The 27,623-nt window shown below is 41.8% G+C and overlaps 1 protein-coding gene across 1 annotated transcript in view; it reads right to left on the bottom strand.

The window, feature by feature from the left end:
- Positions 1 to 15,184: 15,184 nt before the first annotated feature.
- The window catches only part of LOC311238042 (uncharacterized protein), a gene marked incomplete at both ends in the record, with an annotated part of 137,423 nt that continues 124,984 nt past the window's right edge, over positions 15,185 to 27,623 (bottom strand). The window contains 4 exons of the mRNA XM_084326006.1: positions 15,185 to 15,627; positions 22,246 to 22,309; positions 24,290 to 24,411; positions 26,411 to 26,507. Of these exons, the coding sequence (XP_084182132.1) occupies positions 15,185 to 15,627; positions 22,246 to 22,309; positions 24,290 to 24,411; positions 26,411 to 26,507 (726 nt within the window). The remainder of the gene's footprint in view (positions 15,628 to 22,245; positions 22,310 to 24,289; positions 24,412 to 26,410; positions 26,508 to 27,623) is intronic.

Genomic DNA, 27,623 nt, shown 5'->3' on the forward strand with positions numbered 1-27,623 from the left:
AAAATCAATATACAGTGTATATACAGTATATATATATATTAATATATTATTATTATAGTAATTGGCTATCATACTGCAATATAAACTGAGTTTTATAGTGAAAAGAGCAGCTTTATTGGTCAAGATTGAAGGCTCTATATTGCAGGAAATTGCACGTACAGGTTCATTAAATAAAATAAAAAATCTGCCATGGACGGGGGTCGTGCCGGACACCCTCCAAACCACCCCTTGCCTGTCCAAAAAAAAAAAAAAAAAATATATATATATATATATTAAAAAATATCTTGCACCCCCACTTTCAAGTATAACTAGGCGGCCATGCGCACGCACGCACGCACGCACGCACGCACGCACGCACGCACGCACGCATGCACGCACACACGCACACACACACGCACACACACACACACACACACCTTTTCTCTCTCAGTGCGTGAGGTGGAATTGGTGCTAGATTGAAAAGGGGCCGTCTCTCGGAGATCAAATGAACGATATGAAACGGACCTGCATGGCGCTTCTTTCTCTATTCAATAACGTTTTACCCTGAGGGATGATTTACAATAAAGTGCTAAAACAGAAAAGTAGGCTACTTACATTCTTGACGCTAGAACTCCCAAAATAGCATTAAAAAGAAGGTAGGCCAGCTGTAGTTTACATAGCTTGTATAAAACTGTCTTGAGGTTCCACAAGTTAATCAAAATCAGAAGTATTTCCAACCGGGGCTTGAGATTGCTCAGAGTGCAAATCAGAGAGAGAGAGAGCGAGAGAGAGCGAGAGAGAGAGAAAGAGAGAGAACGGCCCTTTAGACATCATTCTAATCCCAGCGTCCAGCTAAACTGCCTACCTCCGGTCAATCGTCTCTAACTACACACCCTCAAGACCCCTACGCTCTGCATCTTCTAACTACACACCCTCAAGACCCCTACGCTCTGCATCTTCTAACTACACACCCTCAAGACCCCTACGCTCTGCATCTTCTAACTACACACCCTCAAGACCCCTACGCTCTGCATCTTCTAACTACACACCCTCAAGACCCCTACGCTCTGCATCTTCTAACTACATACCCTCAAGACCCCTACGCTCTACATCTTCTAACTACACACCCTCAAGACCCCTACACTCTGCATCTTCTAACTACACACCCTCAAGACCCCTATGCTCTGCATCTTCTAACTACACACCCTCAAGACCCCTACACTCTGCATCTTCTAGCTACATACCCTCAAGACCCCTACGCTCTATATCTTCTAACTACACACCCTCAAGACCCCTACACTCTGCATCTTCTAACTACACACCCTCAAGACCCCTACACTCTGCATCTTCTAACTACACACCCTCAAGACCCCTACACTCTGCATCTTCTAACTACACACCTTTAAGACCCCTACGCTCTGCATCTTCTAACTACACACCCTCAAGACCCCTACGCTCTGCATCTTCTAACTACACACCCTCAAGACCCCTCCGCTCTGCATCTTCTAACTACACACCCTCAAGACCCCTACATTCTGCATCTTCTAACTACACACCCTCAAGACCTCTACACTCTGCATCTTCTAACTACACACCTTCAAGACCCCTACGCTCTGCATATTCTAACTACACACCCTCAAGACCCCTCCGCTCTGCATCTTCTAACTACACACCCTCAAGACCCCTACGCTCTGCATCTTCTAACTACACACCCTCAAGACCTTCTTCAATCAATATAAAAAAAAAAAAAAAAAAATGTCATGCACTCGTCCTAATATACTAACCTACACTGTAGCACTCAACACTTTGATGAACATTGTTACTCAACTGATAGAGTTGTACCCTTCCTGCTGACTTGTCTTACAAAACCTGGATAAAAGAGTCAGCTAAATGACTAAATGTAAATGTAATGTAAAATGTAAACAGATCATTGGTCTAATGAGACTGTTGTCAGAGTCACATTAGCATCAATAACTTCACCATGACATGGTATCTCTCTTTAGCCAGCCGGCGTGGTTTATTCACATATAACTGCTCTTCCTGAGAGAGAGGAAGGGGTAGAACATTATCTGAAAAAATTTAAATAAAAAATAATAAAAAATAATAATAATCTAAACCTAACTAACCTTACTGTCATGCACTTGTCCTAATAAACTAACCTACACTATAGCACTCAACACTTTGATGAACATTGTTACTCAGCTGATAGAGTTGTGCCCTTCCTGATGACTTGTCATACAGAACTGGGGAAATCATTCAGGCCAGGAAATATAGTGCAAAATATAGCACCAGTCAGGCCACTTTTTAAGCAGGGGGTCTGGGGGTCCCCCACCAGGACATTTCTTGTTACAAAGACTTCATTTCCTGCATTCTGGTGCAGGCATTTTTTTTTATTTGTAGCCTTTAAATGCCAGTGTTTGTGATGGCATCACAAATTATTGTTAAAAAACAGGCTAGCATAATGTATGATTAGCAACATACTGGCAAATACTGCGGCATGGTCATGCTGGACCTACAAAAGGCCTTCGACACTGTCAATCACTCCATTCTAATGGACAAGCTAAAAGCAATTGGTTTTGATAGCCTATCAGTGAGCTGGATGCAATCCTACCTGGAGGGGAGAGAACAGATGGTAGAGGTAAACGGTACTCTATCCCCCCCCCTCACAGTGAGCTGTGGTGTTCCACAAGGAAGCATACTAGGACCGCTACTCTTCCTAATTTATGCAAATGACATGTCGTCAGCCTGTGACTGCAACTTGTTCCTGTTTGCGGACGACTCAGCCCTGCTGGTCTCTGACAAGAACAAATTGCAGGTTGAAAAAACCCTCAGCACGGAACTAGGCAAAATCTGCATATGGCTCGCTGATAACAAACTATCATTACACATGGGCAAAACAGAGTCCATTCTCTTCGGTTCAAATAACAAACTCAGCAAGACCGACGGCTTCTCAGTTACAGTGGGTGACAATATTGTCACAAGGAAAGACGAAATTACCTACCTGGGTTCCATCCTAGAGGCAAATCTTTCCTGTGACAAAATGGCATCCAATGTAATAAAAAAAGTCAACCAACGAACTAGATTCTTGTACCGGATCTCCTCTCTGGTAAACAAGAATACCCTGAAGACTCTGGCAGGAGAACTCATTCAAGGGTACTATGACTATGCGTGCACCTCATGGTACCAAAGCACCTCAAAGGCGCTTAAAACAAAATTACAAACATCACAAAACAAACTGGTCAGACTACTACTTGACCTGAACCCCAGAACCCACCTCACCCCTGCCCACTTTGCCAACCTAGGATGGCTTAGAGTAGACGACAGAGTACAGCAACTTGCAATGGGCCTGGTCTACAAGATACACTATACGACCGGGGTGCCCATGTACATGTCAAAATACTTCCCAAAGGTCAGTGAATACCACAACCACTACACCAGAGGAAGCTCAACAAATCATGTTAAACCCAGATTCGGCTCAAACAAGGGACTAAACACGTTTCGCAATTATGCCACAACAATGTGGAACGCCCTACCCAAAGCTGTAAAGGAATGTGAATCCCTGCCCACATTCAAAACCGCCCTTAAAGAGCACCTACGGGAGGCTGCAATTCGAAACTGGCCACCGTAAATGCCCAAAACCCCCACCACCTCCTAATAGACAGTCTCCAGCCCCACCGCATGTATATATTCCCTCCCCGCCGTATGTATATTTCCCTCCCACCCACCCACCCCCTCCTAATGTACAGTCCCCTCCCCATCATATGTATATACTCTGTCAGGATCTAGGGGTAACAGTACTGTATATTTGAATACCGCCTATGTCACAAATGTATCAGTACCAAATACCTATATGTCCCTATGCCATAAATGTCATGTATGTTGTGTACAGTATGTCATAAATGTCTATATGAATTGAAAATGGGGGACCCTGATGGAAACAAGACAAACGTCTTTCTCAGGTCTGCATCCCCTTAACAATTGTATGTATTGAGCCGTACTGTATTGTACCCATTCTGCAATCTGTTAAATAAAGTTTTCATTCATTCATTCATTCAACAACACTGATTTTGATGGATTTTCAGTTTTTTTGTAATGTCAGATTGAAAATAACACAATCTTTTATTCAACTTCAGCCCTGATCATAACACCACATATTAATTTGATAATTCTAACCCTTTAAATGCCAGTGTGTGTGATGGCATATATTTGCAATATATCAAATGCAAAGTCGATTTTTCTGGGGGGGATTATTACAGGCTAGCATGTGTCAATGATTAGCAACAACAGTTTTTTGTAAGGGTCCCGCCTCCACCAATCACATGCGGCTCCTTTTGTGTGTGTGTGTGAGAGCAAGAGAGAGAGAGAGAGAGATAGAGAGAGAGAGAGAGAGATAGAGAGAGAGAGAGAGAGAGAGAGAGAGAGAGAGAGAGAGAGAGAGAGAGAGAGAGAGAGAGAGAGAGAGAGAGAGAGATAGTTCTCCAACTTGTGTGTGTTGCAGTGATCTCCTGGTTGTTCCCCACCTAGGTTATCTAACTATTGCGCTGCTGCAACTAGAAACACTGTCCTGGCCTGCTTCTAAGTTCAGTGGCCTGACTGCAAAAAAAAGAAAAATAATAATTTTTATAAATTTTTTTAATCATCTGGTATGAACCTGTAGTTTCATATTATGTAAAACAAAGAAAAATGTGAAAATCCACAGAAAGGTGGGGGTGAAAATCGCCCAGACTCCCAAGGGTTTAACAGAGACCATCACATACTGTGTCATGTATCATATATCATTGCAAATTCAATGTCCATATCGCAGCAGGATTACTGCACAAACATGTTGAGGCTGATGAGAATGAAAGACAATTGACGAGACCGCAAAGAGTTTATCGGTATCTTGTATCTTGTACTGATGATGTGTTTGACCAGGTCGGTTCTGACCGGTATCTTCTATCTTGTACTGATGATGTGTTTGACCAGGTCGGTTCTGACCGGTATCTTCTATCTTGTACTGATGATGTGTTTGACCAGGTCGGTTCTGACCGGTATCTTGTATCTTGTACTGATGATGTGTTTGACCAGGTCGGTTCTGACCGGTATCTTCTATCTTGTACTGATGATGTGTTTGACCAGGTCGGTTCTGACCGGTATCTTCTATCTTGTACTGATGATGTGTTTGACCAGGTCGGTTCTGACCGGTATCTTCTATCTTGTACTGATGATGTGTTTGACCAGGTCGGTTCTGACCGGTATCTTCTATCTTGTACTGATGATGTGTTTGACCAGGTCGGTTCTGACCCGGTCGGATCCACAGGAGTTCTGCTGAAGTCGTTAAGCAGCGCAAAGGAAGCGGAACTTGCGTGGAACAAATGGCGAAATCTCTTTGCAACAGGAAGCGACAGAGATGACGGGAAACCCGGTCTTATGATGATAATTAGGCTGCCGGAGTTTCAGCAACGGTCTCATTTGTTTACTGTACGGCTGCTGTGGTTCCTGTGGAAGACGGAGATGACCTTTCTTCTCTCGCTCTTTCATTCACTTGCTACATGTCTCAAACTCACACTTCCAATTCATAAACAAATCCTGATACAGCATGGAACAATATAAATACAGTCCATTATTATTATTATTATTATTATTATTATTATTATTATTATTATTATTATTATTATTATTATTATTATTATTATTATTATTATTATATTATTATTATTATTATTATTATTATTATTATTATTATTATTATTATTATTATTATTATTATTATTATTATTATTATTATTATTATTAAGTAGCATCTGGGGAGTTAGATTAGTATTACATACAGCTGGCACTCTCAGATTAGTTTTATTAAGTCATACTGGCCAGCGGTATAAATAGGTACAGTAGGGGGCAGTAGTTAGCCATTCCTCTGAAAACTACAAATTAAGAGCATGTTGAGCACTTCAAGTCAAGTCAAGTCAAGTCAAGAGTTTTAATTGTCACGGCATACAGGTATACAATGAAATGCGGGTGGTCTTGCCCGCAACGATGTGCAATACAGTGGTACAACATATAATAGAATAAAAAAATGAAAAAACAACATTGTGCAGTAAACAGGTAACAGGTAACATGAAGTGACATCTCGGTATCTGTACATAGTTATTTACAGAGCATATGGGACATGCTAGTTAGCTTTGGTAGTGCAATACACTGTTCCTGTTATTCTAATTTAAAGTGTCCTTTCCTTTTGGCCATAAGTGTGCGTGTGTGCGACATGAGTGTGTGCCCGCTCATGTTAAAGTGTTAAGTGGCTGCTCGTGTGTGAGCGTGCACAGCGTGCGTGTCGTGTGTCTGTTCATGTGTGCTTTTGTGTGGATAGTTCAATGTTCTGAGCACTCAATGTTCATTGTTCAGGGCTCTGATGGCCTGGGGGAAGAAGCTGAGCCTAAGCCGCTCTGTCCTAGTAGCTGGGGTTCGCAGGCGTCTGCCTGACCTCAGCAGCTGAAACAGGCTGTTATTGGGGTGGTGAGGGTCTTTCATTATCCTGCAGGCTCTGGATTTGCACCTCTTGTTGTATAGAACCTGCAGGGGGGGTAGTGCAATACCCGTGGTACGCTCGGCTGAGCGCACCACTCTCTGTAGGGCCTTCTTGTCCTGTGCCGTGCTGTTTCCATACCAGGCAGTGATGTTTCCGGTCAGGATGCTCTCTACAGCTCCTGAGTAGAAGGACTGGAGTATCTTCCCCGATACTCTGAACTTCTTTAACTGTCTCAGGTGGTAGAGGCGCTGTTTCGCCTTCTTTACTACTGTGTCTATGTGTGTTGACCATGTCAGGTCCTCTGAGATGTGGACCCCCAGGTACTTAAAGCTGCTCACCCTGTCCACGGTAGCCCTGTTAATCATCAGTGGTGTGTGCGTCTCCTGCTGTCCTCTCCTATAATCCACGATCAGCTCCTTGGTTTTACCAATGTTCAGGAGCAGGCTGTTGTCCTGGCACCAGCGTTCCAGTACCTCAACCTCCTCCCGGTAGGCCTTCTCGTCGTTGTCCGAGATCAGCCCCACCACCACCGTGTCGTCTGCGAACTTCACTATGGAGTTGGAGCTGAACTTGGCCACACAATCGTGTGTGTAGAGTGAGTACAGCAGGGGGCTCAGAACACAGCCCTGGGGGGACCCGATGCTCAGGGTGATGGTGTTGGAGGTCTGACCCCCCACCCTGACCGCCTGGGGTCTTTCGCTCAGAAAGTCCAGTACCCAGGCGCTCAGGGCGGAGCTCAGACCTAGCTCGATCAGCTTGTCCACCAGTCTGGTGGGGACTATGGTGTTGAACGCTGAGCTGTAGTCAATGAACAACAGTCTCACATAGCCCCCCTTCTGACGGTCACTTGGAACAAATCAAAAGTCAGGCTTGTACTTGTATTGCATTCCAAATTTATTGTGGTATTATTGTACATAAAACAGCTCATACAAAACACCTCATACAAAAACGACACCCCTCGAAAACACTGACGATTGTAAACAACAGTTGAACAATATCGTATAGAAAGCCACTCGTACATTCAGTCGTGCATAAAGGATGAACAGTGATACAGTCGTGCATAAAGGATGAACAGTGATACTGTAAATAAGAACTGCAACAGTTTAGTACCTCAAATGACACCTTTGTACAGTTTCCAGTTATAAAACATACATAGGGAGGGGACTGTACCAGTATTATCAATATAAAGTATATCAATATATTGCATCATGCAACAACAAGGAAGAACCACTTGGTATTCATATATATCATCAAATGACTATTAATAGGATGCAGGTGATCAGATGGAAACAATAGATCATTTCTAGTGTTGTTGAGGTGATCAGGTTAAAGGAACTCTGTCTAGAGTCTCTGATGTCATCTTAAGGAGACACATCTTCACTAGAGTCTTGTCTCTCTGATGTCATCTTAAGGAGACACATGTTCACTAGAGTCTTGTCTCTGATGTCATCTTAAGGAGACACATGTTCACTAGAGTCTTGTCTCTGATGTCATCTTAAGGAGACACATGTTCACTAGAGTCTTGTCTCTGATGTCATCTTAAGGAGACACATGTTCACTAGAGTCTGGTCTCTCTGATGTCATCTTAAGGAGACACATGTTCACTAGAGTCTCTGATGTCATCTTAAGGAGACACGTGCTCACTAGAGTCTTGTCTCTCTGATGTCATCTTAAGGAGACACATCTTCACTAGTCTCTGATGTCATCTTAAGGAGACACATGTTCACTAGAGTCTGGTCTCTCTGATGTCATCTTAAGGAGACACATGTTCACTAGAGTCTCTGATGTCATCTTAAGGAGACACATGTTCACTAGAGTCTTGTCTCTGATGTCATCTTAAGGAGACACATGTTCACTAGAGTCTTGTCTCTGATGTCATCTTAAGGAGACACATGTTCACTAGAGTCTTGTCTCTGATGTCATCTTAAGGAGACACATGTTCACTAGAGTCTGGTCTCTCTGATGTCATCTTAAGGAGACACATGTTCACTAGAGTCTCTGATGTCATCTTAAGGAGACACGTGTTCACTAGAGTCTTGTCTCTCTGATGTCATCTTAAGGAGACACATCTTCACTAGTCTCTGATGTCATCTTAAGGAGACACATGTTCACTAGAGTCTGGTCTCTCTGATGTCATCTTAAGGAGACACATGTTCACTAGTCTCTGATGTCATCTTAAGGAGACACATGTTCACTAGAGTCTTGTCTCTGATGTCATCTTAAGGAGACACATGTTCACTAGAGTCTTGTCTCTGATGTCATCTTAAGGAGACACATGTTCACTAGAGTCTTGTCTCTGATGTCATCTTAAGGAGACACATGTTCACTAGAGTCTTGTCTCTGATGTCATCTTAAGGAGACACATGTTCACTAGAGTCTCTGATGTCATCTCAAGGAGACACATGTTCACTAGAGTCTTGTCTCTCTGATGTCATCTTAAGGAGACACATGTTCACTAGAGTCTTGTCTCTGATGTCATCTTAAGGAGACACATGTTCACTAGAGTCTCTGATGTCATCTCAAGGAGACACATGTTCACTAGAGTCTTGTCTCTCTGATGTCATCTTAAGGAGACACATGTTCACTAGAGTCTTGTCTCTCTGATGTCATCTTAAGGAGACACATGTTCACTAGAGTCTCTGATGTCATCTTAAGGAGACACATGTTCACTAGAGTCTTGTCTCTGATGTCATCTTAAGGAGACACATGTTCACTAGAGTCTTGTCTCTCTGATGTCATCTTAAGGAGACACATGTTCACTAGAGTCTTGTCTCTGATGTCATCTTAAGGAGACACATGTTCACTAGAGTCTCTGATGTCATCTTAAGGAGACACATGTTCACTAGAGTCTTGTCTCTCTGATGTCATCTTAAGGAGACACATGTTCACTAGAGTCTTGTCTCTGATGTCATCTTAAGGAGACACATGTTCACTAGAGTCTTGTCTCTGATGTCATCTTAAGGAGACACATGTTCACTAGAGTCTTGTCTCGCTGATGTCATCTTAAGGAGACACATGTTCACTAGTGTCTTGTCTCTCTGATGTCATCTTAAGGAGACACATGTTCACTAGAGTCTCTGATGTCATCTTAAGGAGACACATGTTCACTAGAGTCTTGTCTCTGATGTCATCTTAAGGAGACACATGTTCACTAGAGTCTTGTCTCTGATGTCATCTTAAGGAGACACATGTTCACTAGAGTCTTGTCTCGCTGATGTCATCTTAAGGAGACACATGTTCACTAGTGTCTTGTCTCTCTGATGTCATCTTAAGGAGACACATGTTCACTAGAGTCTCTGATGTCATCTTAAGGAGACACATGTTCACTAGAGTCTTGTCTCTCTGATGTCATCTTAAGGAGACACATGTTCACTAGAGTCTCTGATGTCATCTCAAGGAGACACGTGTTCACTAGAGTCTTGTCTCTGATGTCATCTTAAGGAGACACATGTTCACTAGAGTCTTGTCTCTCTGATGTCATCTTAAGGAGACACATGTTCACTAGAGTCTCTGATGTCATCTTAAGGAGACACATGTTCACTAGAGTCTTGTCTCTCTGATGTCATCTTAAGGAGACACGTGTTCACTAGAGTCTTGTCTCTGATGTCATCTTAAGGAGACACATGTTCACTAGAGTCTTGTCTCTCTGATGTCATCTTAAGGAGACACATGTTCACTAGAGTCTTGTCTCTGATGTCATCTTAAGGAGACACATGTTCACTAGAGTCTTGTCTCTGATGTCATCTTAAGGAGACACATGTTCACTAGAGTCTCTGATGTCATCTCAAGGAGACACGTGTTCACTAGAGTCTTGTCTCTGATGTCATCTTAAGGAGACACATGTTCACTAGAGTCTTGTCTCTCTGATGTCATCTTAAGGAGACACGTGTTCACTAGAGTCTTGTCTCTGATGTCATCTTAAGGAGACACATGTTCACTAGAGTCTTGTCTCTCTGATGTCATCTTAAGGAGACACATGTTCACTAGAGTCTTGTCTCTCTGATGTCATCTTAAGGAGACACATGTTTACTAGAGTCTCTGATGTCATCTTAAGGAGACACATGTTCACTAGAGTCTTGTCTCTCTGATGTCATCTTAAGGAGACACATGTTCACTAGAGTCTTGTCTCTGATGTCATCTTAAGGAGACACATGTTCACTAGAGTCTTGTCTCTCTGATGTCATCTTAAGGAGACACATGTTCACTAGAGTCTTGTCTCTCTGATGTCATCTTAAGGAGACACATGTTCACTAGAGTCTCTGATGTCATCTTAAGGAGACACATGTTCACTAGAGTCTTGTCTCTCTGATGTCATCTTAAGGAGACACATGTTCACTAGAGTCTTGTCTCTGATGTCATCTTAAGGAGACACATGTTCACTAGAGTCTTGTCTCTGATGTCATCTTAAGGAGACACATGTTCACTAGAGTCTCTGATGTCATCTTAAGGAGACACATGTTCACTAGAGTCTTGTCTCTGATGTCATCTTAAGGAGACACATGTTCACTAGAGTCTTGTCTCTCTGATGTCATCTTAAGGAGACACATGTTCACTAGAGTCTTGTCTCTGATGTCATCTTAAGGAGACACATGTTCACTAGAGTCTTGTCTCTCTGATGTCATCTTAAGGAGACACATGTTCACTAGAGTCTTGTCTCTGATGTCATCTTAAGGAGACACATGTTCACTAGAGTCTCTGATGTCATCTCAAGGAGACACGTGTTCACTAGAGTCTTGTCTCTGATGTCATCTTAAGGAGACACATGTTCACTAGAGTCTGGTCTCTCTGATGTCATCTTAAGGAGACACATGTTCACTAGAGTCTGGTCTCTCTGATGTCATCTTAAGGAGACACATGTTCACTAGAGTATTGTCTCTCTGATGTCATCTTAAGGAGACACATGTTCACTAGAGTCTTGTCTCTCTGATGTCATCTTAAGGAGACACATGTTCACTAGAGTCTTGTCTCTGATGTCATCTTAAGGAGACACATGTTCACTAGAGTCTTGTCTCTCTGATGTCATCTTAAGGAGACACATGTTCACTAGAGTCTTGTCTCTCTGATGTCATCTTAAGGAGACACATGTTCACTAGTCTCTGATGTCATCTTAAGGAGACACATGTTCACTAGAGTCTTGTCTCTGATGTCATCTTAAGGAGACACATGTTCACTAGAGTCTTGTCTCTGATGTCATCTTAAGGAGACACATGTTCACTAGAGTCTTGTCTCTGATGTCATCTTAAGGAGACACATGTTCACTAGAGTCTTGTCTCTGATGTCATCTTAAGGAGACACATGTTCACTAGAGTCTTGTCTCTCTGATGTCATCTTAAGGAGACACATGTTCACTAGAGTCTCTCTGATGTCATCTTAAGGAGACACATGTTCACTAGAGTCTTGTCTCTCTGATGTCATCTTAAGGAGACACATGTTCACTAGAGTCTTGTCTCTCTGATGTCATCTTAAGGAGACACATGTTCACTAGAGTCTTGTCTCTGATGTCATCTTAAGGAGACACATGTTCACTAGAGTCTTGTCTCTGATGTCATCTTAAGGAGACACATGTTCACTAGAGTCTTGTCTCTCTGACGTGAAGCTTAAGGAGAGTCAGAGCTCTCTGTATCTATATTTAATTTAATAGATGTGATGTTAAATAATATTTTATGGATTAACCTTGTGGTGTGAATGATGGTACTGATAGAAATCTTGGAATTATCACAGTGTAAAATGATGATGATGATGATTATCGAAGTGTAAGAGAAATCCTACGATGATGATGATGATGATGATGGTTTGAAAAGCAAGACAACAAAACCCATCAACCCCCCTCCCCCCATCTACCAAAAATAAGCATCCTAGTTGAGACTATTCATGAGAGCACACCACCATGTTGCGTCGGTTGGCTGTTTGTTTGGTGAATGTCCTCGCCGTGTGCACCATGCAAGTTCTTCTTGGTCTTGTATATAATATATAACATAGTAGACAGCAGGGGCTTCCAAAGGTTTGATGACTGAATGCCAAGTTATGGATCGAGGGGCTGCCCAAGAGAGGCCTAGTTGCCACACAAGCAGTATGTACCATACCAGGGCACAGTTTTACCCTTCTTAAGTACTGTGTGATGATGGTTGGTTTAAAACTGTATTGGCACTGGACCAAATATAAAGCATGCATTTACACCTTAATAACAACTGATCGGAGTCCACCAGAGATGTTTCAGAGGGCCTCATGTTGAGAATGCATGGTATACAGTATAGTATGCATGGTATACAGTATAGTATGCATGGTATACAGTATAGTATGCATGGTGTACAGTATAGTATGCATGGTATACAGTATAGTATGCATGGTATACAGTATACAGTATAGTATGCATGGTATACAGTATACAGTATAGTATGCATGGTATACAGTATACAGTATAGTATGCATGGTATACACTATAGTATGCATGGTATACACTATAGTATGCATGGTATACAGTATAGTATGCATGGTATACAGTATAGTATGCATGGTATACAGTATACAGTATAGTATACATGGTATACAGTATACAGTATAGTATGCATGGTATACAGTATAGTATGCATGTATAGTATGCATGGTATACAGCATAGTATGCATGGTATACAGTATAGTATGCATGGTATACAGTATAGTATGCATGGTATACAGTATACAGTATAGTATGCATGGTATACACTATAGTATGCATGGTATACAGTATACAGTATAGTATGCATGGTATACAGTATAGTATGCATGGTATACAGTATAGTATGCATGGTATACAGTATAGTATGCATTGTACACAGTATAGTATGCATGGTATACAGTATAGTATGCATGGTATACAGTATAGTATGCATTGTACACAGTATAGTATGCATGGTATACAGTATAGTATGCATGGTATACAGTATAGTATGCATTGTACACAGTATAGTATGCATGGTATACAGTATAGTATGCATGGTATACAGTATACAGTATAGTATGCATTGTACACAGTATAGTATGCATGGTATACAGTATACAGTATAGTTACTATTCTCTTTCAGCTTAGTTTCTGTGGTGGTTCAGTTCCACGAGTCTTGCCCTCATAGTAAACATCAGAATTGTAATCATTGCACTCTTTAAAAATGGTTGTGTCATCCCTAACTAAACGCATACAGATCTTTTACGTAAAAGAAAAGGGAGTTTCTATATATAAAAGTTTCTATAACTCAGATTTCAGGGAAGTACAGAGAAGCTCTACAGGGAAGAATGTGAAAAATTTGTTCTGGTGACAAGTTCTACACAAATAACAATCTGTATAGTCAAAGTCACAAATAACAATCTGTATAGTCAAAGTCACAAATAACAATCTATAGTCAAAGTCACAAATAACAATCTATAGTCAAAGTCACAAATAACAATCTGTATAGTCAAAGTCACAAATAACAATCTGTATAGTCAAAGTCACAAATAACAATCTATAGTCAAAGTCACAAATAATAACAATCTGTATAGTCAAAGTCACAAATAACAATCTATAGTGAAAGTCACAAATAATAACAATCTGTATAGTCAAAGTCACAAATAACAATCTATAGTCAAAGTCACAAATAATAACAATCTGTTTGGTCAAAGTCACAAATAATAACAATCTGTATAGTCAAAGTCACAAATAACAATCTGTATAGTCAAAGTCACAAATAACAATCTATAGTCAAAGTCACAAATAACAATCTATAGTCAAAGTCACAAATAACAATCTGTATAGTCAAAGTCACAAATAACAATCTGTATAGTCAAAGTCACAAATAACAATCTATAGTCAAAGTCACAAATAATAACAATCTGTATAGTCAAAGTCACAAATAACAATCTATAGTGAAAGTCACAAATAATAACAATCTGTATAGTCAAAGTCACAAATAACAATCTATAGTCAAAGTCACAAATAATAACAATCTGTTTGGTCAAAGTCACAAATAATAACAATCTGTATAGTCAAAGTCACAAATAACAATCTATAGTCAAAGTCACAAATAATAACAATCTATAGTCAAAGTCACAAATAATAACAATCTGTATAGTCAAAGTCACAAATAATAACAATCTGTATAGTCAAAGTCACAAATAATAACAATCTGTATAGTCAAAGTCACAAATAACAATCTATAGTCAAAGTCACAAATAATAACAATCTATAGTCAAAGTCACAAATAATAACAATCTGTATAGTCAAAGTCACAAATAATAACCATCTGTATAGTCAAAGTCACAAATAACAATCTGTATAGTCAAAGTCACAAATAATAACAATCTGTATAGTCAAAGTCACAAATAACAATCTATAGTCAAAGTCACAAATAATAACAATCTGTAGTCAAAGTCACAAATAATAACAATCTGTAGTCAAAGTCACAAATAATAACAATCTGTATAGTCAAAGTCACAAATAATAACAATCTATAGTCAAAGTCACAAATAACAATCTATAGTCAAAGTCACAAATAATAACAATCTATAGTCAAAGTCACAAATAACAATCTGTATAGTCAAAGTCAATAACAATCTATATAGTCAAAGCCATGCTTCCAAGAGGAGTTAACCATAAGAAAAACATGTTTTTGAGTGGAGGGGATCTTTAACTAACAGTGTTGTTTTTCAACCCGTAAGTTATGTGTTTAGTTAGGGACACCACGTCTGGTGTTATTTCAACAGGTATTTTTTAAGAGTGTAGATATAATCCACGTCATCCAACACATCATCTGCACTGAGTTCTGATGGCCACGCCTCTTTTTGGAAGAGCAACACATCATCCGCACTGAGTTCTGATGGCCACGCCTCTTTTTGGAAGAGCAACACATCATCCGCACTGAGTTCTGATGGCCACGCCTCTTTTTGGAAGAGCAACACATCATCCGCACTGAGTTCTGATGGCCACGCCTCTTTTTGGAAGAGCAACACATCATCCGCACTGAGTTCTGATGGCCACGCCTCTTTTTGGAAGAGCAACACATCATCTGCACTGAGTTCTGATGGCCACGCCTCTTTTTGGAAGAGCAACACATCATCTGCACTGAGTTCTGATGGCCACGCCTCTTTTTGGAAGAGCAACACATCATCTGCACTGAGTTCTGACGGCCACGCCTCTTTTTGGAGGAAAACAACTCAAGGAATAAACAGGGATTAGATGTTTGTTCATAAAGTACAACTTTAGGACAAAACACAGGGATATAAATCCCACTGAAGACCATCAAGACCCAGAAATAGTCATTACCTCTTAGTTTTAGGTCATTCATAAGTTAATATTATTAAATGTCCAGATATGGAGATGAGGAAATATCCTGCAGCTGACTGGTGAAACACCATCGAGACAGAAGGAGCCTAAACACAGATCAAACCTAACTTTCCACACTGGAGTGAACGCTCAATGGCGGCCAGTGTTGGAATGTACTTGCTTGACTTAACAGGATTCACTAACAAAACAAACAATATTTCAAACAATATATGCATTCTGCCAACAGTTTTTACACAGGCCAAATACAATGGCTGTCGAGAGGAACAGTGTCTATCCTCAAACGTACAGTAGGCACGGCTGAGAACTAAGGCAAAGCACCCGGAGGTGCCAGTCTGATGTAGAAGAGTTGCACCAACAACCTTAATGTGAAGCCAAGAGGTGGAGTGAACTGTGGCAGCTTTTCTGGGCAGCTCATTGGTGGACTTAGTCTTAGCAAACGGCTCTGGGCAGCTCATTGGTGGAGTTAATGGTGGCGTACGGCTCTGGGCAGCTCATTGGTGGAGTTAATGGTGGCGTACGGCTCTGGGCAGCTCATTGGTGGAGTTAATGGTGGCGTACGGCTCTGGGCAGCTCATTGGTGGAGTTAATGGTGGCGTACGGCTCTGGGCAGCTCATTGGTGGAGTTAATGGTGGCGTACGGCTCTGAGCAGCTCATTGGTGGAGTTAATGGTGGCGTACAGCTCTGGGCAGCTCATTGGTGGAGTTAATGGTGGCGTACTGATAGTTTTAATTCATTGATCTGATGTCAATATCTTATATATCTTCAGGCTGTACACTATGGTCTCTGTGTCTCTATGTAGACACAGGGCCCCGTGAAACAGTACTGGCAGAAACATTGTACACTGGTCTCTGTCTCTATGTAGACACAGGGCCCCGTGAAACAGTACTGGACACAGGTGCAAGATCATGTATCAGAAACATGCAAAAACCCACACACACACCAGCACACACACACACACACACACACACAAGCACACACCACACAGACATTCATGCATACACACAGAAAAGACATACACACACCCCCCCCTTTTTTTTGGAGAGTGTCAGCTAGACATGCAAACTCATGTCCCTCACTCTAGCACACACACACACCGACACACACACACTCACACACACACACCAACACACATGCACACACACAAATTATATGCCGTTGAGGGCCATTCTGATAAGGAGAGCGGAGGAATATTGAAAACAGCCCCTCCTTCTACTCCGCTTCCCATCTAAGATCCTTTGTCCTCAAACTATGACATGACAGCTATCAATCATTAAGCCAGGAGGAAGGGTGGAGACGAGAAATGTATAAATGATGTGACGATGTATTGACGACACCACCACTTGGCACTGGCTCGCTCTGTGTGCGGAGGTGCGTGGTCCGGATTGTGGTCTACTTGTGCTGTGACGGTTCAGTAAAGCTCTGCAGACTGCCATCTGACTCTGTCTCAACTCTCTGTTCACCTCGCCGACATTCAATAAAAGAACTTAGGTTACATGAGGGTATTTCCTTTCAAATGGGGGCTCGTCCGGGATTGGTGATCGGAAAGAGGTGAGCAGAGACCGAGTAGATTATCTGCAGAGTTGGCACAGGATGAGTAGATCATAATCTGTATTTTTTTATTTATTTTTTTGTTTGTCTTCTTGTCCGTTTCGTGCATTTCGTCCTGGGACGGACTGACGAGTTGAATGGCTGTGTGCGGCAGATCGGATGACGGACCCCGGGGCTGTTTCTTCAATGACGAAAGGTGAGCAGAATACCAAGTTTCTGCAATTGGAAATTCCAAATTTAGAATAGGTTTGTCATTTGAATGAAATATGCCTGCGTCTGCGAGATCTGTGGCCACACACTGTACATAGGATTTCGTGCAGTTGTTGTTTTCTTTATAGGGTTAAAGGCCCCACCAGAGGTTAAAGTCCTGAGAGGTTGGAGTCCTAAAAGAGGGGTTAGAGTCCCCGGGTTAAAGTTCTGTGGTTAAAGGCCTCCGTGGTTGGATAAATAGGGTTAAACGAGGTTAAAGTCCCAAATAGGGTTAGAGTCCCCGGGTTAAAGTCCCACCAGAGGTTAAAGTTCCCATCAAAGGTTAAAGTCCTGAGAGGGTAAAACGGGGGTTGAAATTCAGAGAAGGTTAGAGGCCTGGGGTGGGGGTGGTTGTGGTAAACGAGGTTAAAGTCCCAAATAGGGTTAGAGTCCCCGGGTTAAAGTCCCACCAGAGGTTAAAGTTCCCATCAAAGGTTAAAGTCCTGAGAGGGTAAAACGGGGGTTGAAATTCAGAGAAGGTTAGAGGCCTGGGGTGGGGGTGGTTGTGGTAAACGAGGTTAAAGTCCCAAATAGGGTTAGAGTCCCCGGGTTAAAGTCCCACCAGAGGTTAAAGTTCCCATCAAAGGTTAAAGTCCTGAGAGGGTAAAACGGGGGTTGAAATTCAGAGAAGGTTAGAGGCCTGGGGTGGGTGTGGTTGTGGTCAGTTAGCACCTTACAAAGGACTCAAAGTCGCTTTACATAGGGGTCTAGGGGTCCTATTATTGATAAATTGTTGTGTGAACTGTATTATGTGTATTGGTTAAAGGTATACTAAATTGGTAAAAGGTATAATAAGTTTTGTGTTCTGTGTATTGTTAAACTATATAAACTATTAAGAAAGTGTGTGGATATGGAAAAGCAGTGTTTTAACAGGGATTTTGTGTCTAATGGCTAATTGGATCTTAACGGAAAGGATTGAAGACAAATGATTTCTGCAAATCTTTAAGATTACTATCGTGACGGGGTTGGGATCATTAGGGGATACGGAACTGGTGCTTTCTTTTATTTCTAGTTTGGACTGATGCAATAGAGAGGAGCACTTTTAGCATCCTATTCGGTTGTTATACACACGAAATTGTTGCAGTTTAACAGTATGTAGTTCATTTAATATGCTATACTGAATTCCATTATTACATGGTTTGGATAAAGGCATGTTACCATTGTTACTTAGCTCATCCTATTTGGTTTTAACCACACACATGAAATTGTCACAGTCTAATAGTATATATAGGTAGGGCTGGGCGATATGACGATATTATATAAATATCGGGTACAGTTCATTAACGATACACTTTTTCAACGTATCGTGGATATCGTGATGTTTTGCCCAAGAGGATTGTGTCGCGTCAATCTGTCCACACGTTACTCGTTCATATCTCAGCCTGTGCTGAGATATGCCCATTCCGCGGTCTGTTAATAAAGTTTTCAATCAGACAGATGTATGGAAAGGCTTTTATTATAACATTCGTTGTAGTAAAATCATTATGCCTCATTTAGTCATCCTGTGAAGCACTGGTCTCCTACTCGACGGCCGCGGGGAGCTAACGTTAGTAGCTTTGTTGATGTTTAGCACACGGGACATTCAGGAAGTCAAACGCTTGCCGATTGGTGCTAAGAACAGCAGGGCGGGTGCAAGCGGTGTGACGTCATTGGCAGACTCGACTGTCAATCAAAATGATTATGTTTCTGTCAGAATGAATGAATGAAAACTGTATTAAAAGGTTGCAGAATGGGTACAATACAGTACAGGAGGATGAAGACCAGAAAAAGACTTTCGGCTTTTTTACATAAGGGTCCTCCATTTTCAATTCATCAAAACATTTAGAGACATACATATATACAGTAGTTTCATAAAAATGCTAAAATGCTATTTATTGATTGATTGATTTAAAACTTTAACATATTGCAGAATGGGTACAGTACAGCTCAATACATACAATTGTTAAGGGGATGCAGACCAGAGAAAGACTTTAGTCTTGTTTACATCAGGGTCCCCCATTTTCAATTCATCATATTTCATATCTAAATCATATAATATCTCATATGCAATATATAATCTAATAATCTAAATCTAATATAAAAATGCTAAATGCATGGGTATTTTATTTTGTCTTTAATGTTAGCTTGCAAACTCAAATACTGTCTTGGTAAGCCTCATAATGAATTGTTTGGGGTAAAAAAGAAAAACATTGTGATGTGTATCGTGTATCGCCGAAAGGTCAGAAAATATCGTGATATCATATTTAGGCCATATCGCCCAGCCCTATATATAGGTCATGATTGTGTATTTGAGATTTAATTAGTCTGGGCGAAGTTTTATGTATTATAAGGCTGTGTGTAGTCTGTTCTCTCAGTCTTAGCTCCTCTCGCTCTTGAGCGTGACCTTTGCTCTTTAAGGGGCCCACACACACACTCGTGCAATTGTTACCCAGCACACACGCACGGCGTGACTCGTTGGAGGTTGCTGCCTATCTCCCATATTAGAGACGGAATAGATTGGTAGGGCTACTCTCTCTCAAATCAATTCAGGCCCCACGCTGGGATTGATTGATCGCTGTCACCAGCTGATAGACTGAAAACAGTCACCGTGCCAGCCTGTGCCACGCCACCCGGGGTCCGAGGACACCAGTGTGTTTTCTTCAGTGACAAAATGAGCGCTCAAACCATCAGGTAAGCAGACTACCTATTTAAATAAAAAATCTGCAATTGGCAACTCTAAATTTATGAATATTTGTCATTTAATGAAGAAGGATACCTATGTCAGCACAACCCCATAGCCTAGGTGTTTCTGAGGACACAAAGTCCAAATAATATGGTGAACCGGTTTCATACATTTTTCTTTTCTTTTCTTCCGTTTGATATACATAGTATACGGTAAAGGTTTTAAAAGTGGGGTTAGAGTCCCCGGGTTAAAGTTCCGTGGTTAAAGTCCTCCGTGGTTAAGGGCCTGAGTAGCACCTTTCCATAGTGTGGGTTAAAGTCACTATTGAGTTGCCGTGGTTAAAGGCATATTGGATTGCTGTGGTTAAAGGCCTATAACGGCTGCATTTACAAGACCAGTGCGTTATGTTGTTGATAAGGGGGCCATTATCATTATATTAAAATGAATAGTGGTAGGGAGGCCAACCTATTATTATTAGAATAAATAACCTATTATTATTAGAATAAATATCGTCCATATTGCATTAGTGTGCTGCTCTGTGGTAGAGGGATGCGGCCGCGGAGCGAGGGAACAGGTCTCTCTCCATATTGCAGTTTCAGACTATGCATTGACAACCTAGTTGATTAAATATAGGTGGGTATATATGCTCCGGGTCTGAGAGGGAGCGGGTATTATATTATATTATATTATATGTATTATGTTGTGCTATGTGGTTAGTTTATTTGCATGAACCGCTCTGAACACCGCCGTGCACTCTGCGGTGGGACCGGCGCTTCGCTTTCGCTCCCCCCACGGGCGCGCGGCTTGAGGGGTGGAAGCGGTTGTTTTCGCGTGGTTGGATTCAGAGGCGTGCATGTTAAAGACACTTCACATTGATACAACATTTTATTGGAGCGACGCGCGCTCGGCCGAATTCTACACCCACCCTACTCTCGAAAACTACAACAACACGGCAGTTCCCGTGGTGGTGCTGAACCCCCACTCTCTCTCTCCCCCCCCCTCAATCCCCATTAATCTATCTTGTGTTCCCTCTCTCTTAGGCCTAAGGGGGAGTGGGTGTAGACTGGAATTGGCTGAGATTGAGGGTAGAAAGGGAGGAAGCCGCCACTGTTTGTTTGCCTAATACGATATTAAGTGCATGTCTTAAGATTCCAACTAAAACATGTGCTGATACCGGTGTGAAAGGTTGTTGTGTTTGAGTGATAGATTTTGTTTGTCATGGTTTATTAGAAGGTGGTATGAGAAGGTATTAGAAGGTGGTATGAGAAGGTATTAGTAGGTGGTATGAGAAGGTATTAGAAGGTGGTATGAGAAGGTATTAGTAGGTGGTATGAGAAGGTATTAGAAGGTGGTATGAGAAGGTATTAGTAGGTATATGCATGGAGTGCATGTGTGTCCTGGAGTATGGGGGTGAAGCGTATGTTTGGTTTTAATTTGGTTCATATTTCCTTACATTTGCATGTTTCTATGGTTGTGTGGTAGGAGACAAGATATTGTTGCTTGTTTTTTTTTTTCCTTTTTCCCTGCTCTCCTCTGAAGTGGCCGTGGACCATCCAGCTTGAATGCTGGAATATACCCATGGTCTGTAAAATGCTGTATACCTCATTAGAATGCAGTGCTGTATACCTCATTAGAATATGTATACTCATTGGGATATTGTATACTCCAAAAACTAATGTATGCTCAATAGATTAGGTCTGCGTTAGGATATTGTATACTCTGATGTGGGACAATGTGTTTTCTTTTGATTTGGTTTATGTGAATTTTAGTCTGATTTTCTAATGATCCCTCGGCATAGCGATTGCAACCATTGAAAATCATTGCATTTTTTTTTTTGTGTCTCTGATGTGGTCCTCTTTTTCATTTGTGAGTTGAGTCTAAAAGGCTGTCGGGTTGGGGAGTGGCTGAGCGACCATGGACGCGATGGGGAACGGTCAGCTGTCATCCACTTCCTTGGGGACGCTGTGGTCATGCTGAGAACCGTGCCGAGGCCCTTCTCCTCTCCATACCTTTGCCGGTGGTGGGGTGGAAATGAAACCCGGACGATGTCACGAGCTGTCGCTCGATGGTAGCCTGAAAATGTAGGGCTGGTGCCGGATTGAGGAGGAGGGGCCGGCAACAGGACTTCGGCCTGAATTCAGTATGATGCAGTGTCCTCTGGGGGAGGTGATGGCTGACTGACGAGGAGCGCTCTCTGCCTGATGGCCTGCGGGGGATTGGTGTTGAGACTGTGGGATTCACAGTCTCAAAGGGGGATTGTGTGGACTGTGTGGACTCCACACAACAACTGAATATGGACTCAACAACTTAATAAATTACTGAATTTAAATAATTAATTGAAATAAGAATATTAGAATAATAGATGAGAAAGTATAAATTGATTGAAATTATGCAAAATGTGACTGAACTAAAACTGGACTGTCTTAAAATATGATTGATATTGTGCAAAATAAGACTGAACTGTCTGAACTGTCTTCAAGAGTGTCATGCATCATTTCCATATTTTACAGATCCTGGTTAATGTTAAATCGACGTCAGTTTATTGGTAGATTATTTTTTTTGTTTTTATTCCTCTATAAAGTTACGGCAATGAATTTTTGTTGACTGTTCGAATTGGTAGTGTACCCTCAAATATGTTTCCTGGCTTGTATTGTATAGCTGTCATTAGCATTTTACGGGTTTTTAGTCAGCCTGGAGGAGCAGGGCCCAGTAGTGCATTGTGGCAAACACAAGATTACAACCGGGCATAATGGATAAATGGGAAATCGATTGAACGGGTCATCGAGGTCCTGGGTGGGCCTATGTCAGGGGTAGGACTGGGTAACACGAAGGGCCAAGGTAAAGTTGATGATGTGTATTAGAAGATGAACGATTGAAGTGGAAAAAAGAAGACGGTTCACTCCACTCTCTTCCCCTCTGGTCCGTTCCATCATCTGCCCACCTATGACCCCTCCTGTCTAAAGACACTAGACTCTACTGGCGAGATGGAGGCAGTCGTCTCGGGGGACATCGCCTCCCTCGTCTCCCTCTACCCACTGACTATGCAGGGATCAAGGACTCTGAGATCTCCAACACCCGAGGGGGTTTTGCTAGGACTCTGTTTCGTTCTGCGGGACTCCCACACCTGCACTGTATTGATGATAGTATTGGTGGTCATCCATACTTGGTGCATGTTTTGATGGTTGTGTCATATTGTTGGGTACAGATCCATCAATGAATTGTTGTGTTGACGTTTTGATTTAACGTCAAAAGGGGGATTGATAGTTTTAATTCATTGATCTGATGTCAATATCTTATATATCTTCAGGCTGTACACTATGGTCTCTGTGTCTCTATGTAGACACAGGGCCCCGTGAAACAGTACTGGCAGAAACATTGTACACTGGTCTCTGTCTCTATGTAGACACAGGGCCCCGTGAAACAGTACTGGACACAGGTGCAAGATCATGTATCAGAAACATGCAAAAACCCACACACACACCAGCACACACACACACACACACACAAGCACACACCACACAGACATTCATGCATACACACAGAAAAGACATACACACACCCCCCCCTTTTTTTTGGAGAGTGTCAGCTAGACATGCAAACTCATGTCCCTCACTCTAGCACACACACACACCGACACACACACACTCACACACACACACCAACACACATGCACACACACAAATTATATGCCGTTGAGGGCCATTCTGATAAGGAGAGCGGAGGAATATTGAAAACAGCCCCTCCTTCTACTCCGCTTCCCATCTAAGATCCTTTGTCCTCAAACTATGACATGACAGCTATCAATCATTAAGCCAGGAGGAAGGGTGGAGACGAGAAATGTATAAATGATGTGACGATGTATTGATGACACCACCACTTGGCACTGGCTCGCTCTGTGTGCGGAGGTGCGTGGTCCGGATTGTGGTCTACTTGTGCTGTGACGGTTCAGTAAAGCTCTGCAGACTGCCATCTGACTCTGTCTCAACTCTCTGTTCACCTCGCCGACATTCAATAAAATAACTTAGGTTACATGAGGGTATTTCCTTTCAGTACGGCTCTGGGCAGCTCATTGGTCAGTACATGCCATCGTTCCACCTTCTGGCCTGTGTTCTTAAGGCCGTCCATCCAGTGGCGCAGAGTGTCTCCTTGGGACTGGCAGCTCAAACAGACTCCACCTTAATGCATGGGAGAAGATTAGATGAGGGTGACTGACTTACACTCAGAATGAAAGGAACTACCTTTATTTACACATTCAATAGAAATCTATCTGGCTGCAAGCTAGCCTAGCTTAGCACAAATGAATTGAAGCGGATATGGACCACTAGCCTAGCTTAAAACTGAGAGAGAGGTGTTTTTGGCCAACGGCTAGGCTAGCTGGTCCATATCCACTTCCATTAATTTGTGCTAAGCTAGGCTAGCTTGTAGCCGGATAGCTTTCTTTCTTTTAAAAAAAATATACGTTTTTATTGATGAAGCAACAGTTTGTACAAATACAAAATCAGCATCCAATGTACACATTTTATTAACAGATTGCAGAATGGGTACAATACAGTACAGCTGCAATCTGTTAATAAAATGTTCAATAAATCAATCAATCAAGCATAATTCATTCACCATTTCCCCCTTTTTTGCATAATCTACCCTATCTATAGACTGGAAATTAACGGCTGCCACTTTTTATAGCATCTTTCGTTAACTCCTCTAAGTGCATACTTAATATTCTCTAGTTTTAGAAACGAGACCATATCTTTTAGCCAGACGGAGAAGAGGGGAGGGGGGGGGGGGCAATTTCCAGGCTAGGAGTATTCTCCGTCTGGCTAAGAGCGTGGCAAAGGCCAACATGTCAGTCTCGTTTGAATCAATAGGGAGAGGCTCAGTCGGTACCCCGAAAATGGCCAACAGTGGACAGGGCTGTATTGTAGTGTCTAGTTAGTACTATCGAGAGCACATCAGAAAACACTCCAAAAACAAACTGCAAAGAATAATCAATAAATCCTCCAAAATAATCCGCACCCCCCTCCCATCACTCGAATCACTCGACCGCTAAAGTACAATAAGAAGAGCAAGAAAAATTATCTCTAACCCCACTCACTCAGCACACCACATCCAGCTGCTGCCCTCCGGGAGGCGCTACAGAGCCCTGACCACCAAAACATCCCGCTTTAAAAACAGCTGCTTGTATCTATGTATTTAACACTTTAATTGCCATGGGTTAAATTCATAATTTACCATCCCTCGCCAGCTCTATTTGTCTATGGAGAAGTTCCCCTTCTTTGCAGGGCTATAACTTTTTAAATTCTATTGCTAAATTGCCATTATTATGGCCCATTCAATGTCCTGCATGTAGTATGTATGTATTGTAAGTGATGTTATATGTTCTATGTTGGAACAATGCTGTAACTGCACTGAAAACAAATTCCACCAGCTTCATTAAAGAATCTAATCTAATCTAATCTAATCTAATCTAATATAATCTAATCTAATCTAATCTAATCTAATCAAATATTGAGGACCATAATGGTCTAAGCCCTGGGCAGGACCAAAACATGTGAGAGAGATTCAGCTTGTGGACTATTACACCGGTCACAATTGGGATTGGAGTCTGGGTAGATTTCAGCTATAGTCTTGCCCCCCCCCCGCACCACTCCTCCGTCAGTTCCACCCCCAGCTCCTCCTCCCACCTGGATCTCGTCTTAGCGCTTTTGTCTTTAGTCAAGCACATAATATTTTGATACATTTCAGATATAAGCCCTTTTTGGTTTGGCGATAGACCCAAGAGTCTCTCCCAATTTGTTGTTGAGGGGGGCTAGGAAACGAGTAGCCGGATAGCTTTCTACTGAACACACCCCGAGGGACCCTGATGTAAACAAGACGAAAGTCTTTCTCTGGTCTGCATCCCCTTAACAATTGTGTGTATTGAGCCGTACTGTATTGTACCCATTAATAAATAATAAATAAAGTTTTCAATCAATCAATCAATCAATCAATCAAAGCACAGAAAGGAAAGTGGTATCTATCTTCTTGTCTGACTCTGGAGAAGACGATAAGTGCATTTCCCATAATGTTGGCACATTCCTTACTTACTTCCTAACTTACACGTATATTTACCCAGCATTATCATGTCAAAATGGCCGCTGTGAAAAGGGCGTATCGGGCTGGCAGACTCGGCCTCACCTATGAAGTCGTTGGAGCGGCCCAAGTCGTAGTCCCACACCGTGACCTCCAGGGTCTTCTTGGTCACCTCCGACAGGGCGATCTCATAGAAGAACTCCTGCAGCGGAGACACGGGAAGACAAGGGGACAGCGTCCGTCACGTCTTCCACACAACGATGGACAGTAGTGGTGGGAAATATGGCCAAAATATCACCATATTTCTACACATTTTACAAAATGCTTCACTTTGCTTTTCTATGGCTGTTTTGCAAGTTACTGAACAGTAAACCATCTGGTAACTATATAGTTACTGAACAGGAAACCATCTGGTAGCTATATAGTTACTGAACAGGAAACCATCTGGTAACTATATAGTTACTGAACAGGAAACCATCTGGTCACTATATAGTTACTGAACAGTAAACCACCTGGTCACTATATAGTTACTGAACAGGAAACCATCTGGTCACTATATAGTTACTGAACAGGAAACCATCTGGTCACTATATAGTTACTGAACAGGAAACCATCTGGTCACTATATAGTTACTGAACAGTAAACCACCTGGTCACTATATAGTTACTGAACAGGAAACCATCTGGTCACTATATAGTTACTGAACAGGAAACTGTGAAGTGCCACAGAACAAGTGACACTTTTTGACAATGACATCCTGAGTCGTTCCAATATAGCCGTATATACCTATTTTTCACATGTAATTATATGCTTCATTATTCAATTGATGATGGACAATGATCTCCCAGAATGACAGAGTGGGTGTAAAGTGTCACAAAACAAGTGACACCTTTTGAAATAGACATCCTGATTCGTTCCAATACAGCCCTATATATCTATTTTTCACATGTAATCATATGCTTCATTTTTCCATTATTCAATTGACGATGGACAATGACCTCACAGGATGGCAGAGTGGGTGTGAAGTGCCACAGAACAAGTGACACTTTTGGACAATGACATCCTGAGTCGTTCCTATATGACCAGTATAAATCTTTAAACTAAACTCTGGAAAGATAGCTCTATGATGGCTCTACTTATAAAAAATGGAACTGAGCCTTTAATGTCTGCATAGAAGGTGTCTGTGAGAGCAGGCCCGCAGTGGGGAGTTAACCTGAGGAATGTGGCCCTGAGGATGCAACAGCAGAGGAGAGAAAGCTGTAATGTTAACCTTTTCAGACGGGAAGGGTTGCGGGTTGAAAAACAGGGAGTCCTGAAT

This window comes from Notolepis coatsorum (assembly GCF_963971535.1).
Source record: "Notolepis coatsorum genome assembly, chromosome: 12".
Taxonomy (NCBI): domain Eukaryota; kingdom Metazoa; phylum Chordata; class Actinopteri; order Aulopiformes; family Paralepididae; genus Notolepis; species Notolepis coatsorum.